The following is a 13,625-nucleotide window of genomic DNA, read 5'->3' as shown; positions in this document are numbered from 1 at the left end:
CCGCTCCAAACTTTGTCCCATTGCTGTATCTGCCACCTCATTGTGAATCCATCTGTGTGAGGTCAGAGAGGTGACGTTGTGCCCAGGACCACACAGCAAAATACCAGCAATTTACCTAAATTTGTCGGACCCCGGAGCCTTTCTTCTTCCTCTTCTCCTTCTTCTGCTTCTGTTTCTGCTTCTTCTTCTTCTTCATGTTTATTTATTGTTTTTGAGAGAGACAGAGAGACAGCACAAGCGGGTAAGAGGCAGAGAGAGAGGCGGGTGGACAGAGATCCGAAGCAGGCTCTGTGCTGGCAGCAGAGAGCCCGATGCGGGGCTCGAACTCAAAACCCGCGAGATCATGACCTGCACCAAAGTCAGGCGCTTAAGGGACTGAGCCACCCAGGCGCCCCCAAAGCCCATGTTCTTTTGCCTGGTACACAGTAGGTGCTCAATAAATGATCATTTGTTTTCTCCTTCGCTGCCTGACCCAGAGCAGTGACTGTCCTTTCTGAGGCAGCAAGCAGAATGTATATAAATGGATCTGGCCTGGGCCTCTAGGAATACTACCCCGTTCCCCTCCCCTATCCACAAGCCCTCTCTCAACCTCCGTAACATCCCTTGTCCCTCAGTCCACAGGAAACGTGTGGATGACACACGAGGAGATGGAGTCCCTTACGGCAACGACCAAGCCTGTGAGTGCCCCCTGCCGGCGACCTTGGGGGTGGCACTAACTGTCCCTGGGGAGGGGTGGGGGGGCGAATCTCTGTCCCTTCGTCTGTCTGTTCGTCCCTCCCTCCCTCCGCCGTCCGCCTGCCCCTTAACCCACCCCTTCTCTCCCCTCTTCCCACTAACGGGTCAGGAGACCAAGGAGATCAGCTGGGAGCAGGTAGGGGGCGTGGGGCGGGACGTGGACGCATGAACAGGCTGTGCACGCTGCATGCACACCCCTCTTTCCCCAAGCCCCACCCCCACCCTCGCCGCAGCGTTCCATCACCACCGCGGGGGGGCGCTGCACTGAGCTGGGCTTTGGACCGTCTCGTTGTGGCTTGTTGGGGGTCGGTGTAAGAGTCTGGACTTTTCCATTGTTAGCGTGGGGCACGGGCCATTCCATTATCGTGAGTTGCGGGGGGTTCAGGGGCTGTTCCGCTGCTGTAACTAGAGGGAGACATCGAGCAGTCCGTGTTCTCTATGGCTGAGAGGGAGTGGGACCGGTCCGTGTACTGGGGCAAAAGGGAAAGCATTTTGGGGAGGCAGGCAGGTCAGGCCTCAAGTTGGGGAGGGGGAGGAGGAGCTACACTTGGTTCTCAAGAAGGGGGAGGCTTGAACTCCCCTGACCTAGGTTAGACTGGGGTCTTTGCTTCCAGTCAGGGGGAGGTATTGATTGTTTCCTTATGCTACAGGGAGTGCAGGACTTTGGGCTGATTCAGAATATTGTCCTGGGCCAGATATAGCATTAATATTTTTGGACAGTGCCAGAGTGATGGATAGATCCATTATCGTTTGTTGTGGGAAGAATCCGTGGTCCTGACTTGGGGGGAGTAGTGATGTTGGACGAATCCATTGTTCTAAGCTGGGACAGTGCTAGCCTAGTGCTTCGCACACCGTGCTGTTCAGGTGCCTGGGGATCTTGTGAGAATGCAGATTCTGATTCAGTAGCCTTGGGGTGGGGTCTGAGGTTCTCCAGTTCCAGAAAGCGCACGGGTGATGGTGATGCTGCGGGTCCACGGCCCCTGCTTTTGAGTAGGCAAGGGTCTATTCTGTCATTCCGAAGGAGTAAGAGACAACTGGATTGGTCCGTTGTCCTGAGCAGAGAATGACCGTTGTCCTCATGTGGGGTGGAAGAACAACAACCTTGGGTCGGGGGCTGGGGTGCACCCTTTCATACACACATGGGAAGGGGCCAGAGGGCCTGACCCCTCCCCCACCTGCCCATGGCCCCAGATCCTGGCATATGGTGACATGAACCACGAGTGGGTGGGCAACGACTGGCTGCCCAGCCTGGGCCTGCCCCAATACCGAAGCTACTTCATGGAGTCGCTGGTGGATGCCCGCATGTTGGATCATCTTAACAAGAAGGAGCTCCGGGGTCAACTCAAGATGGTGGACAGCTTCCACAGGTGGGGGCTGCCCGGCCAATGGGGACAGCCCAGGGCGGGGGGCCTCACTCCCAGAGTCTTTGGCCAATGGGACTGGTGAAGGGACATTCCTTAGACTATCCTTGGCCCTTTAGCCTGGGTTCTCAGGAAATCCTGACTTCTGTGCCCTTTCCACAAATAAGATAGTTCACTAGGAAGAGTCCACGTCCTCGAAAAGCTTAGCTAGTTGACCACATACCCTGCCCAGGGGAACCAATAGGCCCTGCCTGTTGGAAACACCCCAACTCCTGCGAAGGTCAGCAATCCATAAAACTGACCCTGGGGAACAACTCCCCAGCCTTTCCCAGAAGACCGCAGCCAATGGGGAGGGAAGAAACAGCAGCCATTGGGGTTGTCCAGGCTCATCTGTGACCCCACTTTCCCTATTGCTCAGGGTGAGTCTGCATTATGGGATCATGTGCCTGAAACGGCTCAATTACGACCGGAAGGACTTGGAGCGGAGGCGGGAAGAGAGTCAGACCCAGATCCGAGGTGAGTAGGAGTGGAAAGGTCTCCCTGGCAGCCAGGTGGAGGATTTGGGGACGGGCAAGGGAGGAGGTATGATTAGGGGAGGCGGGGGACTGGGAAGGCGGGAGCAGGGGCCTTTGCTGAGGGGGTGGAGCCAGCATGGGGGCGCGGCCAGGATGAGGCAAAGGGGGTAATTGGACCAGCTAGCAGCTGACAGTCCCTTCTGTCCCAGACGTGATGGTGTGGTCCAATGAGCGGGTCATGGGTTGGGTGTCCGGACTGGGACTGAAGGAATTCGCCACGAACCTCACGGAGAGCGGGGTGCACGGGGCGCTTCTCGCCCTGGACGAGACCTTCGACTACTCCGACCTGGCCTTGCTCCTGCAGATCCCCACGCAGAATGCGCAGGTGAGCTACCGCTCGGGCCACACTGGGCCACACTGGGCATCCCCACCTCGCAGGCTGCACGCTGCAACCCTTCCTTCACCTCTCGTCCCCAGGCCCGGCAGCTCCTGGAGAAGGAATTCAGCAACCTCATCTCCTTGGGCACAGACAGGCGGCTGGACGAGGTGGGCGCGGCGGCCGCTGAGGGGTCTCAGCTCCTAGCGGCACCTGTAGGGTCTGAGCCGAAGGGGTGGGGCTTGGCTTTGCGGCGGGACGCGGTTGGAGGCGGGACTAGGGCAGGGGCGGGGTTAAAGGAGAGATGAAATCCGAGAGGTCTGGCGTCAAAGGAAGCGGCCGACTCAGACCCCGACTCCCGTCCCTCACCCTCTGTCTGGCCCCTATACCTAGGACAGCGCCAAGTCCTTCAGCCGCTCCCCATCCTGGCGGAAGATGTTCCGAGAGAAGGACCTCCGAGGCGTAACCCCCGATTCAGCTGAGATGTTGCCCCCCAACTTTCGTTCGGCCGCAGCAGGGGCCCTGGGATCTCCGGGGCTCCCTCTCCGCAAGCTGCAGCCGGAAGGTGGGCGGCTCCCAAATGCGGCAGCCCCTCCTCCCTTCCCCTTTCTCTCTCGGGGTGGGAAGAGGACCAACTCTACATTCCAGAAGCCTCCCTCCGGGTTCCGAAATGGCCTAGTCCCTTCTCCCCCATCCAAGAAAAATGGATTGCTCAGTGTGCCACACCTCGGGGTGTGGAATGGATTACTCCCTCACCCCCTTTCCAGAGTGGGAAATGAATTCGCCCGCTGGCACCCGGGGGACCCTAGATGAATCCAAGGCTGCGGGGGGGGGGGGGGGGGGGCGCTGGGGGAGAGGGAGGGAAACCGGCGTGGAGCCAGGCGTTCGTTGTTATTTCGGGAGGGGAAAATCCAAGAGAGGACGCTTGAGTTTGAGGATCAGAGAAACCCTGCTCTGTGCGTGCGTGCGTGCGTCTGTGTTTGTGTGTGTGGTTGACACGCGCACCAGACTGAACACACCCCCTGCTCTCCTTCCAGGCCAGACTTCTGGGAGTTCCCGGGCAGACGGCGTTTCGGTCCGGACCTATTCCTGCTAGTGTAGGCCTCCAGGTGAGGACTGTACAGGGCGATCTTGGGGGTCCGGGGCGGCACAATGGATCTTCACTGCTCCACGTACTGCCCCGGCGTCAATGCAGGTGACCTCCCTCGGACGGAAGAATCTTCCAGAGGCTGGGCTGTTCCCCCTCCTGCCCAGAGTATGGTCTCGCCGGGGAGAGCGGGCGGGGGAGCTCGCGCCGCGGACCGGACCATCTGTACAGACAAGCGGGGAGTGCGCGTCCCCGCCTCTCAAAAGGACTGGGCCTGGACCAAACCACACGAACTGGACTGAGAGGGGGAAAGAAGAGGGCGGGAAGAAATCCCGCCCCAAACTTCCGCCTCCCTTTTCTCTACTTTGTAATTTATTGATCAGTTTCCGATGGGAGATGGGGGCCCTTTCCCCGCGGGAAGGGAGCGGGGCTTCCCTCCCGGGCCGCATGCTAGGAGAGGCTGCCCGCTCCCCTTTTTCCTCCCCCGTCGCGGGGCCCAAGTCTTCCTTCTTCGTCCGAAAGGAGGGGAGGGGGGACTCGCTGCTACAAGCCTCGCCCCACGTGCCACTCATCCCCGCCCCGCCGGGTCAGGTCGCCGGTGCCTGGGGTCAGCTGCGGGCGGAGTCCCCTCTTCCTCCCCAGTGTCTCGTGTCCCCGGGGCCTCTCCGCCCCCCGTGCTGTGGCCGTGTCCGTGCCCCGGGGGTAGGGGGTGCAGAACTGCGCTCCCGGTTCCCCTCCGGCTCCGGGGTTTGCATGGGAGAATCCTCTTTCCACGATGCCACTGGGCGACGTGGCGTGGGGGGAGGGAGGAAGGTGGGGGAGCCCTCGCCCGAGACTCTTGGTCGGCCTCCCTGCCCCAGGCGTCACTCAGTGATCACGGGTAAAGAGAACTGTTTCAAAAAGCTCCCGTGTTGACTGATTTATTTGCCAGGACCTTAGGGAACCAACCTCCTCAAGAACCCAGGAGGCCACACAGGGAGTGGCCTCAGACTCCTCAGTCCCCAGTGCCCACCCGCGCGCTCCCTGGTGCCCTGAGAATCCAGACCCCACGCCTGACAATGAGGCTTCGGGGAACATGTTTATTCATATTCAATTCAATAAATATGGCTCGTGGGCAGGGGTTGGAGGGCGAGGGAGGTGCGTCTGCGCCGCAGCCGCGCCGCCGGGTCAGGGTTCCGGAGTTTCCAGCATGTCCGCCAGGGCTCTGGCGAGGGGGGTGCAGGGGTTAGACAGCCGGAAGTGTTCAAAGCTCACCCCAGGCACTTAGCTAGAGGTCGCTAATCTGCCCATTTTACCGACAGGGAAATGGAGTCCCAGGGTAGTCCATAACTCAGGGGTCAGTGCCTTTCTAAACAGGGCCCTTAAATTGCCCCCCCTTCCCCCCCCCCCCCCCACTTACTGGTACAGGGAGGAGGAGAAATAGTCGACGTAGCTTCCTGCGGGAGAAAAGAGAAGAGGCTTGAGGGGTACCCCACGGGTGAAATTAGGGGGCCACTTATTCACCGAATCCGGAATCACGCCTAGCTCCGCCCCCTTTTCCCTAATTCCTTCCCTCAATTGAATTCCTTCTATTGGGACTCCTTTCAAGGTCCTGCTCCTTCCTCCTGGCTCTGGGCGTTCCCATTCTCCAGGAGCCCGGGTCCTTCCAATTCTACCTGCTTTGGCCCCGCCCATTCGTTTCTAGGCCCACCCTTGAAGCCTCTACCCCTTCCCTACTGGGCCTCAGCATCAGTCCCAAACCCTCCCTCAGCCCAGGTCCCGCCCCTCCGCGCGCGCCCCGCTCCACCCGCAGCTTTGGCCACGCCTCCGCGCCTGGCCCCGCCCCAAACCTCCCGGGCCCGCCTGCGGGGTTTGGCTCCGCCTCCACGGAGTTTGCCACGCCGGGCTTCGCCCGCGCTCACCTGGAGTGCAGACCGTTTCGCAAACCAGCGGGCAGAGGTAGCAGAACTGGCAGTGCTGGGGGCGGGGATGGGGAGAGAGAAGTTTAAGATGAGATCAGGGGCGGAGCCAGGTTGGGGGCGGGTGCCGTACAGGGGCCTGAGGCAGAGGTTAAGGTCAGAGGCGGAATGGAGTGTGGAGTTGAGGCGGCAGCAGGGGTAGGGGGTTGGGTCAGTTTGCGGACAGAGGCTAGGATTTGGGACTGTGGGTGCCCAGGGGGTTCCCGGGCATCCTGGGACTTGGTGGAACCTGGGTCCGGGGAAGGTGTCACCTGGCACTGGTCGCAGTGCTCTCCCATGTTCTCCTCGTCACAGTGACAATTCTCACATTCAGTACATCTCTGGGGACGGGAGGATTCTGGTTTAGAAGGAAACCCTAACCCCGTTTGGGAGCCACCCGCCAGTCCTCCACCCTGCCCCCTGGACAGGTCCCCAACTCCTGACGGTTCATTACTTCTGCCCCCTGCCCCCCTCCCCCGCTCAGCATCTTCCTCCAACCCACTTTCCTTCCCCCTTGCTTCCCCTGTTGCAGGGCGACACCACATCCCTCTGTCACTGTGGGCTAGACGTGCGGGTGTTTTCTTCGTCCCTACTCCCTATTCTCCTTACAGCCTGCCAGTCCCCAGCCCCATTCCACCTGCCCCTTCCACCCTACGGACCCTCCCCTCTGTCCCCATATCTGCAGGTACAGCTCAGACCTCACTCTCTTTTTCCTAGACCAATGCCCCAGCCTCCTCCCCAGCTCCTGGCCTCCAGTCTGTCCCCTACATGGCCCCAGAAATGTCTTGGTCTGGCACTGCCCCTGCCCCTCCTTTGCTCAGAGCAGTCCCAAGGCACCACCTTAGAGCCCAGGGACGAATTCCAGGGACAGCCTGGATTGGACCTGGGCTGGGGACTCACATTGCAGAAAGAGCAGTAGCCACACAGGGACCCCGGCTGGTAGTTCCCGTACTCCTGGTCGCCCTGCAGGCCTGTGGGGACAGGAGAGCAGCGGTGAAGCCAGCTGACTCTGTTCCTCCCTGCCCCCACCTGGCCAGATCACTTACCAGTGTCCTCACCGCTTTCCTCCTCACTGGAGCCACCTCCAGCCACCTCCCTCCTGGCCAGTGGGTTAGGGATGATGGTGAAGGGGAGCTCATCTTCCTCCAGTCCCTCCTCCTCCTCTTCCTCCTCTTGGTGGTCTTGGCTCAGAGGGGCCTGAACCTCAGCCTTCCCTTCCCTCCTCTCCTCCTCCTCCTCCTCCTCCTCCTCCTGACTCAGGCTGAGGCCGTGACCTTCCTCCTCATCTTCTTCATCCTTCTGGTCCAGGCTGCCATGGCGGGTGTGCTCCTCTCCCTGTTCTGAACTTTCATCATCTTCTTCATGGGAGCTGTGGCCCTCTTCCTTCTCCTCTTCCTCCTTAGAATCTCTCTCCCTCAAATGGCTTCTATCCTTGATCCCCATGTGTTCTGGGGGCTGGGGGCTAATCTCATCTTTGATGGGTCCTCTATGGCCAATTCCTTCATCTTGGTGGCCTTGTTGCCTGTGGCTGGGAGCCTGGTGGCCAAGCTTGTCAGAGACGTCCGCATCTTCCTCCTTGGGGACCTCATGGTGGTGATGGTCTGGGACCGCTGATTTATATTCATCTGGAAAATCCTCTTCCTCAGTGCTCTTGTGGCCTTGGGGTTGGGAGCTTGCAACGTGGTGGCTGAATTTGACTGTGATCTCCTCTTCCTCCTCTTCCTCCTCCTCCTCTCCAAGGCTGTGAGTATGTCTGGGACTCTGGTGCCAGTGTTCAGCGGACACATCCTCTTCCTCATCTTCTTTGTCTCCATGGCCTCGGTGCCTGTGGGCCTGGTGTCCATACTCAGTGGACATATCCTCTTCCTCATCTTCTTCTCTGTGGCCTCGGTGTCTGTGGCTGGGGATATGATGATGGTGTTCATCTGAGATGTCTTCATCCTCTTCCTTCCCGTGGCTGTGATGCCTGTGGGTGTGGTGTCCGTACTCAGTGGAGATGACATCGTCATCATCATCATCAACATCGTCGTCATCTTCTTCTCCGTGGCCTCGGTGTCCGTGGCTGAGGACATGATGGGGATGTTCTTCTGAGATGTCTTCATCCTCTTCCTTCCCGTGGCTGTGATGCCTGTGGGTGTGGTGTTCGTACTCAGTGGAGATGACATCTTCATCATCATCATCAACATCATCGTCATCTTCTTCTCCGTGGCCTTGGTGTCCATGGCTGGAGACATGATGGGGATGTTCTTCTGAGACGTCTTCATCCTCTTCCTTCCCGTGGCCGTGATGCCTGTGTGTGTGGTGTTCGTACTCAGTGGAGATGACATCATCATCATCTTCATCAACATCATCGTCATCTTCTTCTCCGTGGCCTCGGTGTCCGTGGCTGGAGACATGATGGGGATGTTCTTCTGAGATATCTTCATCTTCTTCCTTCCCATGGTTGTGATGCCTGTGGGTGTGGTGTCCGTACTCAGTGGAGATGACATCTTCATCATCATCATCAACATCATCGTCATTTTCTTCTCCGTGGCCTCGGTGTCCATGGCTGGGGACATGATGGGGATGTTCTTCTGAGACGTCTTCATCCTCTTCTTTCCCGTGGCTTTGGTGCCTGTGGGTGCGGTGTCCGTACTCAGTGGAGACGACATCATCATCATCATCAACATCGTTGTCACCTTCTTCTCCGTGGCCTCGGCGTCCATGGTGGCTGGGGACGTGATGGGGATGCTCATCTGAAGCATCCTCATCCTCTTCCTTCCCGTGGCCCCTGTGCCTGTGGGCCTGGTGTCCGTACTCCGTGGAGACAACCCCTTCCTCCTCGTCTTCATCCTCCTCCTCTCCGTGGCCTCCATGTACATGCCTGATGACATGATGGTGATGCTTGCTGGACACGACCTCACCCTCGTCCTCGTCCTCATGGCTGTGGCTTCTGTGGCTGGGGAAGTGGTGCCCATGCTCGGCTGAATCGTCCACATCTTCATTCTCATGACCTCTGTGCCCACGGGCTTGCCGAGCATGCTTTGTGAAGACTCCCTCATCAGGGACATCCTCCTCTCTGACCTCGTGGTCTCGGTACCTGTGGTCTCGGAGTCCGTGACTGTATCCCCCGGAGACATCTTCGTCCTCTTCTCCGTGGCCTCTGTGGCTCCGGAATTGATACTCTCTCTCTGTAGAAACATCCTCCTTCTCATCTCCATGGCCTCCGTGGCTGTGGATGGGGTGGCCAAACTCACCTGACACGTCCTCCGAGGGCCCCACGACTCCTGCATTGTTGTTCCAGTTGCTGGGGCCTGGCCCAGCCCCTCTCAGCTGCTGGGTCATGGCAGGGGGGAGGAGCAGGCTGGCCAGGGCGGCCCAGAGGAGAGAAGTGTGCACCCGTGGCCCACGTTGGCCCATGGGGACAGACAGGCAGCAGAGCGTTGCCCAGGGCTGGCTCCAGCTGCTGCTGTGGCTTTGTGGATGAGTTCTGGGGTCCTTGTCCCTTTTGGGGTCCTTCTCGTTCTTTCTGTCTGTGTCTTTCCTTCGCCGTGTCTCTCTCCGTCTCTGCCTTCCTCCGGCCCTCACTGCTGGACACCCCTCTGAGGCAGTCTCAGGAGCCCCCTAACCCCCCTCTCGGGCCCTCCCTCCCTAGTTCCAGCCAATAGGGTCTCTCTCCTCCCCTCTCTGTGGCTAAATTTACTTTCGGCCCTGAGTTATTCTGGGTCAGTCCCCGCCTGCCCCTCCCCTCCTGTTCTTCCTCCCAGCTGGGGAAGGGGTGGGTGAAGGGGTCTCTCCTTGGCCAGGAATGGGGGCCAAGGACTTGACTTTGGACTGCCAACAAGTTCACGTTTGGCAGCTGCAAAGGTAATGGATAGAATTTTAGTGGGCCAAGTTGCGGGAGCCTGAGGCAGGGGGGAGGAGGGCAGAAGGGACGCATCTGAGAGGAGAGACCCCTCCCGTGGAAGACCGGGGGTTAGACTGGGGGGAGCTTCTGGCCAGAATGGGATCCTTTGTGGAGAGAATGGATGACAACACGGAGGCCCTGGACACGGGTGGAGACAATTGGCCCCAACACACGCACCTGTGACCTCCTGTCCCTGGAACTGAGAGCCAAGGGCAGGAGGCCAGGCCAGGCCAGGGCTATAAATACAGCAAGGGGGTGGGGGTTCAGGTTACCCAGCGAGGCCGCAGCTGTCCTTGTCAGAGCCGGCAGGGGACACGTGGCCCTGCTTATCTATGTGTCATTATCTCCCGTTCCTCACCATGCCACTACTGCCCTGGCTTTTTGGGTCCCCACCCCTCCTTATGGGTCTCCCGCTCTCATTCCTGTCATTCAGTTTCTGAGGGTCCCCGCTCCTCCACCCCAGGATTCTGTCTTCCTGTCACTCTGAACCTCTGCTCTCCACCCAACTCTTGGTCTCTCTCTCTGTCTCTCCCTGAGTCAGCGTACCCGCCCCCCCCATCTCTGTTCACCCCCTTTCTGATTCTCTTCCTCCCACCTAAATGTCAGTGCCCTCCACCCATGGATTAATTTACCCCTTCTCTATCTCTGGCATTCCCTCTTGGGTCCCTGTCCCCCTCTCTCTGGTTCCCTCTTCCCCTGGCTCTGAGTCTCTGTCCCTCCTTCTCTGGATCCTTGTCCCCTCTCTCTGGTCTCTGGTCCCCTGTCTCGGTTCTCTGGCCCCTCCCCCCTACTCTGGGTTTTTGTTCTCCCCTTCTCTGAATTTCTGTCCCCCTCTCTCCGAGCCTCTGTCCCCCTGTGCGTCTCCTCCTGGCCGGCCCGTCGGGCCCTTTGCCCCGCCTCTCGCTCTACGCGTCCACAAGACTTCCCGCCCCCCAGATCCTGCACCGCCCCCCAGATCCTGCAACGCCCCGGGCTGAGCTGGGAAGTGGCGGATCCGGTTGGTCCTGGGCGGGTCTGGAGTCAGGGTTGGCCCGGACGGAATGTAGGCAGCCGGATAGGTTGCGGCGGCTGCGGCAGCATGGTGGGTCCGGAGAAGGAGCAGGTACAGCGGCCGGACTCCCGGGTCTGAATGAACAGGGAGCCGGAGGCTTAGCCTCCTGGTTCCCGGAGAGGAGGGCGCTGGAGACCCAGATTCTTGGGTCAGACAAAGGAGACGGTCGTGGGGGTCGCTGGGGGGGGGGGGGGGGTCCGGACTCCTGGGTCCTTGGGGACAAGTACGAGGGAGGCTGGGGGAGGAAGGCGCTGGGGTCCCGGACTGCTGGGTCCCCGGGTAGGGTGCGGGGTGGTGGGCGACTCCGGGTCCTATAGGACTGAACTGGAGCCCTCCCACCTCTTGTTCCTGTCCCTAGGGCTGGATCCCCAAGATCTTCAAGAAGAAGACGTGCACGACATTCATCGTTGACCCCACAGACTCGGGGTGAGGAACTCGCCCCAGGGACCGAGCCCAGAGCATCCCCGGAGCGTCCCCGGAGCGTCCCGGCCCACCGACCCCACTCACCTACCCCCCCACCCCCTTATGTCATTGCGGACACTCCCAAGGGCGTTCCCGGTGGCGCTCTCCCTCGGGGGAGGGTTTGGGTCCCTGTGGACGCTTCCAACTTCCCTTGCCTGGTCGGAGTCAGTGTTAAAGCCCCCAGGGCTTGGTTCTGTTTCTTTCCTTCCCTGCGTCTCCTCTTTGTGTCTCCTTGCCTCACTTTCTCCTTTGGCTGTTTCTGTTTCATTCATTCATTCATTCATTCATCCATCCGTCCATCCGAGAAGCCTTCATTCAGTGCTCCCAAGGGAGCACAATTATCGGGAGCACGGGCCCTGCCAGGGTTCAAATGTCACCTGGGATTGGTGCTGTGTGGCTTTGGGTAAATCATTTCACCTCTCTGGGCCTCATCTGTCACCTGGACAGACAGACAGGCCGCCTCCTGAGTGGAGCATATATTGTGAGGATTTAAACAAGTAAATGCTCGTGATGTTTCTGGAACAGCGCCCAGCACACGGTTTGCGCTGGAAAAGGCCTGCCATCCCCCCTGGAAGATAGCAGTCACCACCGTGCGCGGGCCCCGTGCGCGGGCTCCGTGCGCGGGGCCACTCGCGTGAGTCCCGTGGGGTGTTTGCCTCCCTTGAGGAGCTCCCGGCTTTCAGTGACGGTCTTTCCATTGGGTTCTGGCCTGTGGTTGTTTTCAAGACAATCTTCGGGGCGTGGGAAATGTCAGCATTCCTAACGTTGCGTGTGCTGTGAACACATTAGCGCAGTGTGGCTTGCGATCATGTATAAATAAACAGATCTACATTACTGGGGGGTGAGTGCTCTAAACCTTTCTGCTGATGGGGAGTGTGGCCAAGGCAGTTTCGGAACCTCTGGGCTGGTGGGAGGAGGACCGGAAGGCACGGAGACAGGAACTCGGCAAGACTGCAGCTGGCCCTGCGGGAGCCCCGAGGAGAGTCTGGCTAAGGCTGGGGAGGGGACACAGGGTGTCACTGGTGGCTAGTGGACGAGGAGGAGCCAAGGGAGTGGCATTTGAAGGATGAGTTGGAGTTTGACAGTTGAAGGCAGTATAGAGAGAAGAGGTGGGGTGGGGGGTGAAGGTGGTTCCAGGTATGGGGTGTGCAGCGTGTGCGGTATGGCTGGAGAATGGAGCGAAGTTCAAGGTGCAGGAGGGCTCTGTGGCGGAGGGTGGGGCCGGACGGCTCTGGGCCTCACCGGCGGGGACCTTGGCCTGGGGGTGCTGGGGTGCTGTGGGAGGGGCGGGGTCAGCTCTGGGTGTGGAAAGACCCGCTGGGACTTGTGTCAGGTTGAATAGGAGTTCTGGAAGGCCCGGAAGAGGCTGGGCTAGGGTCTGGGTGGGACCAGAAGAGGCCTGAGCCAGGCCAGAGCTGTGGGGACACAGGGCTGGGACAGGGGCAGGAGCTTGGGGACCGATGGATTTCAGGAGCAAGAGGCGAGTGAGAAGGGGGACGATGGCTCCTGGACCTCTGGTCTGGGACCTGGGAGACAGTGGGATTGTCCCTGAGATGGAGAATCCAGGAGGAGGAGGGGCTGTGCTGGTAATTCTGAGACTTGGTTTTTTTTGTTCGTTTTTGGTTTTTTTTTCACGGAAGAGTATTTTTTTTTTTTTTTTAGAGAGAAAGAGTGGGAGAGGGGCCGAGGGAGAGGGAGACAGAGAATCCCAAGCAGGCTCGGAGCCTGACAGGGGGCTCGAACCCACGAATTGTGAGATCATGACCTGAGGCAAAATCAAGAGTCGCACGCTTAACCGCCTGAGCCCCCCAGGTGCCCCGCGTGGAAGAGTATTTTTGAAAACCTATCTCTGAACACCTGAAAACAAACATGCCACCTCAGGCCACCCCAGTTGCTAGCACATTCACAGGTTTTCCACCTCCTGCTTCTTTCCCTTGCGTTCCTTCCTTGGCCTCTGGGGGCATCGAGTTTGAGACCCAGGTTGGGAAGCCATGTGGCCCAGGGTTCTGGGAGGCGCAGAGAGAGAGAGAGAGAGAGAGAGAGAGAGAGAGCGAAGGCCACGAATGATGCCGGGACAAGGCAGCGAGGGAAGGAGGGCTTCCCTGCCAAGGAAAGGAAAGGGTTTTTTAGACTCAGAGCCTTTTAGCAGTGACCAGTGCTATTTCATGATAGTCACCTGAGACCTGAATAGGGGCCATTGTATTTGGGGACATGT

General features: G+C 59.3%; 3 protein-coding genes across 10 annotated transcripts in view; 2 read left to right on the top strand and 1 right to left on the bottom strand.

The window, feature by feature from the left end:
• Positions 1–12,244, top strand: part of PPFIA3 (PPFI scaffold protein A3) — a 29,280-nt gene extending 17,036 nt beyond the window's left edge. For 2 of the 5 annotated variants that reach the window (XM_078439544.2, XM_078439542.2), the window contains exons 22-30: positions 615–677; positions 845–871; positions 1,927–2,102; positions 2,515–2,612; positions 2,821–2,996; positions 3,089–3,157; positions 3,381–3,552; positions 4,025–4,096; positions 4,183–5,052. In XM_078439544.2, coding sequence (XP_078295670.1) covers positions 615–677; positions 845–871; positions 1,927–2,102; positions 2,515–2,612; positions 2,821–2,996; positions 3,089–3,157; positions 3,381–3,552; positions 4,025–4,083 — 840 coding nt within the window. In that variant the 3' untranslated portion in view covers positions 4,084–4,096; positions 4,183–5,052. Of the gene's footprint in view, positions 1–614; positions 678–844; positions 872–1,926; positions 2,103–2,514; positions 2,613–2,820; positions 2,997–3,088; positions 3,158–3,380; positions 3,553–4,024; positions 4,097–4,182; positions 5,053–11,306 lie in introns of those variants that run through there. The other 3 variants (XM_078439546.2, XM_078439545.2, XM_078439543.2) reach the window with 2 other exon arrangements.
• HRC (histidine rich calcium binding protein) lies at positions 5,134–9,625 on the bottom strand. Its single transcript, XM_060651701.3, has 6 exons — positions 7,058–9,625; positions 6,912–6,982; positions 6,284–6,352; positions 5,976–6,030; positions 5,474–5,510; positions 5,134–5,278 (listed from the first exon to the last, which is right to left on the bottom strand). Exons 1-6 carry the CDS (start codon positions 9,408–9,410, stop codon positions 5,242–5,244), a joined length of 2,622 nt encoding a protein of 873 aa, XP_060507684.2. The 5' UTR covers positions 9,411–9,625; the 3' UTR covers positions 5,134–5,241.
• Positions 9,740–13,625, top strand: part of TRPM4 (transient receptor potential cation channel subfamily M member 4) — a 40,768-nt gene continuing 36,882 nt past the window's right edge. The window contains exons 1-2 of one of the 4 annotated variants that reach the window (XM_078439541.2): positions 9,740–9,857; positions 11,307–11,374. In XM_078439541.2, the coding sequence (XP_078295667.2) occupies positions 9,799–9,857; positions 11,307–11,374 (127 nt within the window). In that variant the 5' untranslated portion in view covers positions 9,740–9,798. Of the gene's footprint in view, positions 9,858–10,836; positions 11,000–11,306; positions 11,375–13,625 lie in introns of those variants that run through there. The other 3 variants (XR_013552723.2, XM_078439539.2, XM_078439540.2) reach the window with 3 other exon arrangements.

Source organism: Panthera onca, chromosome E2 (assembly GCF_046562875.1).
Source record: "Panthera onca isolate mPanOnc1 chromosome E2, mPanOnc1 haplotype 2, whole genome shotgun sequence".
Classification (NCBI taxonomy): domain Eukaryota; kingdom Metazoa; phylum Chordata; class Mammalia; order Carnivora; family Felidae; genus Panthera; species Panthera onca.
Note: the sequence above shows the minus strand (reverse complement) of the source record. Positions and strands in the feature narration are given on the sequence as shown.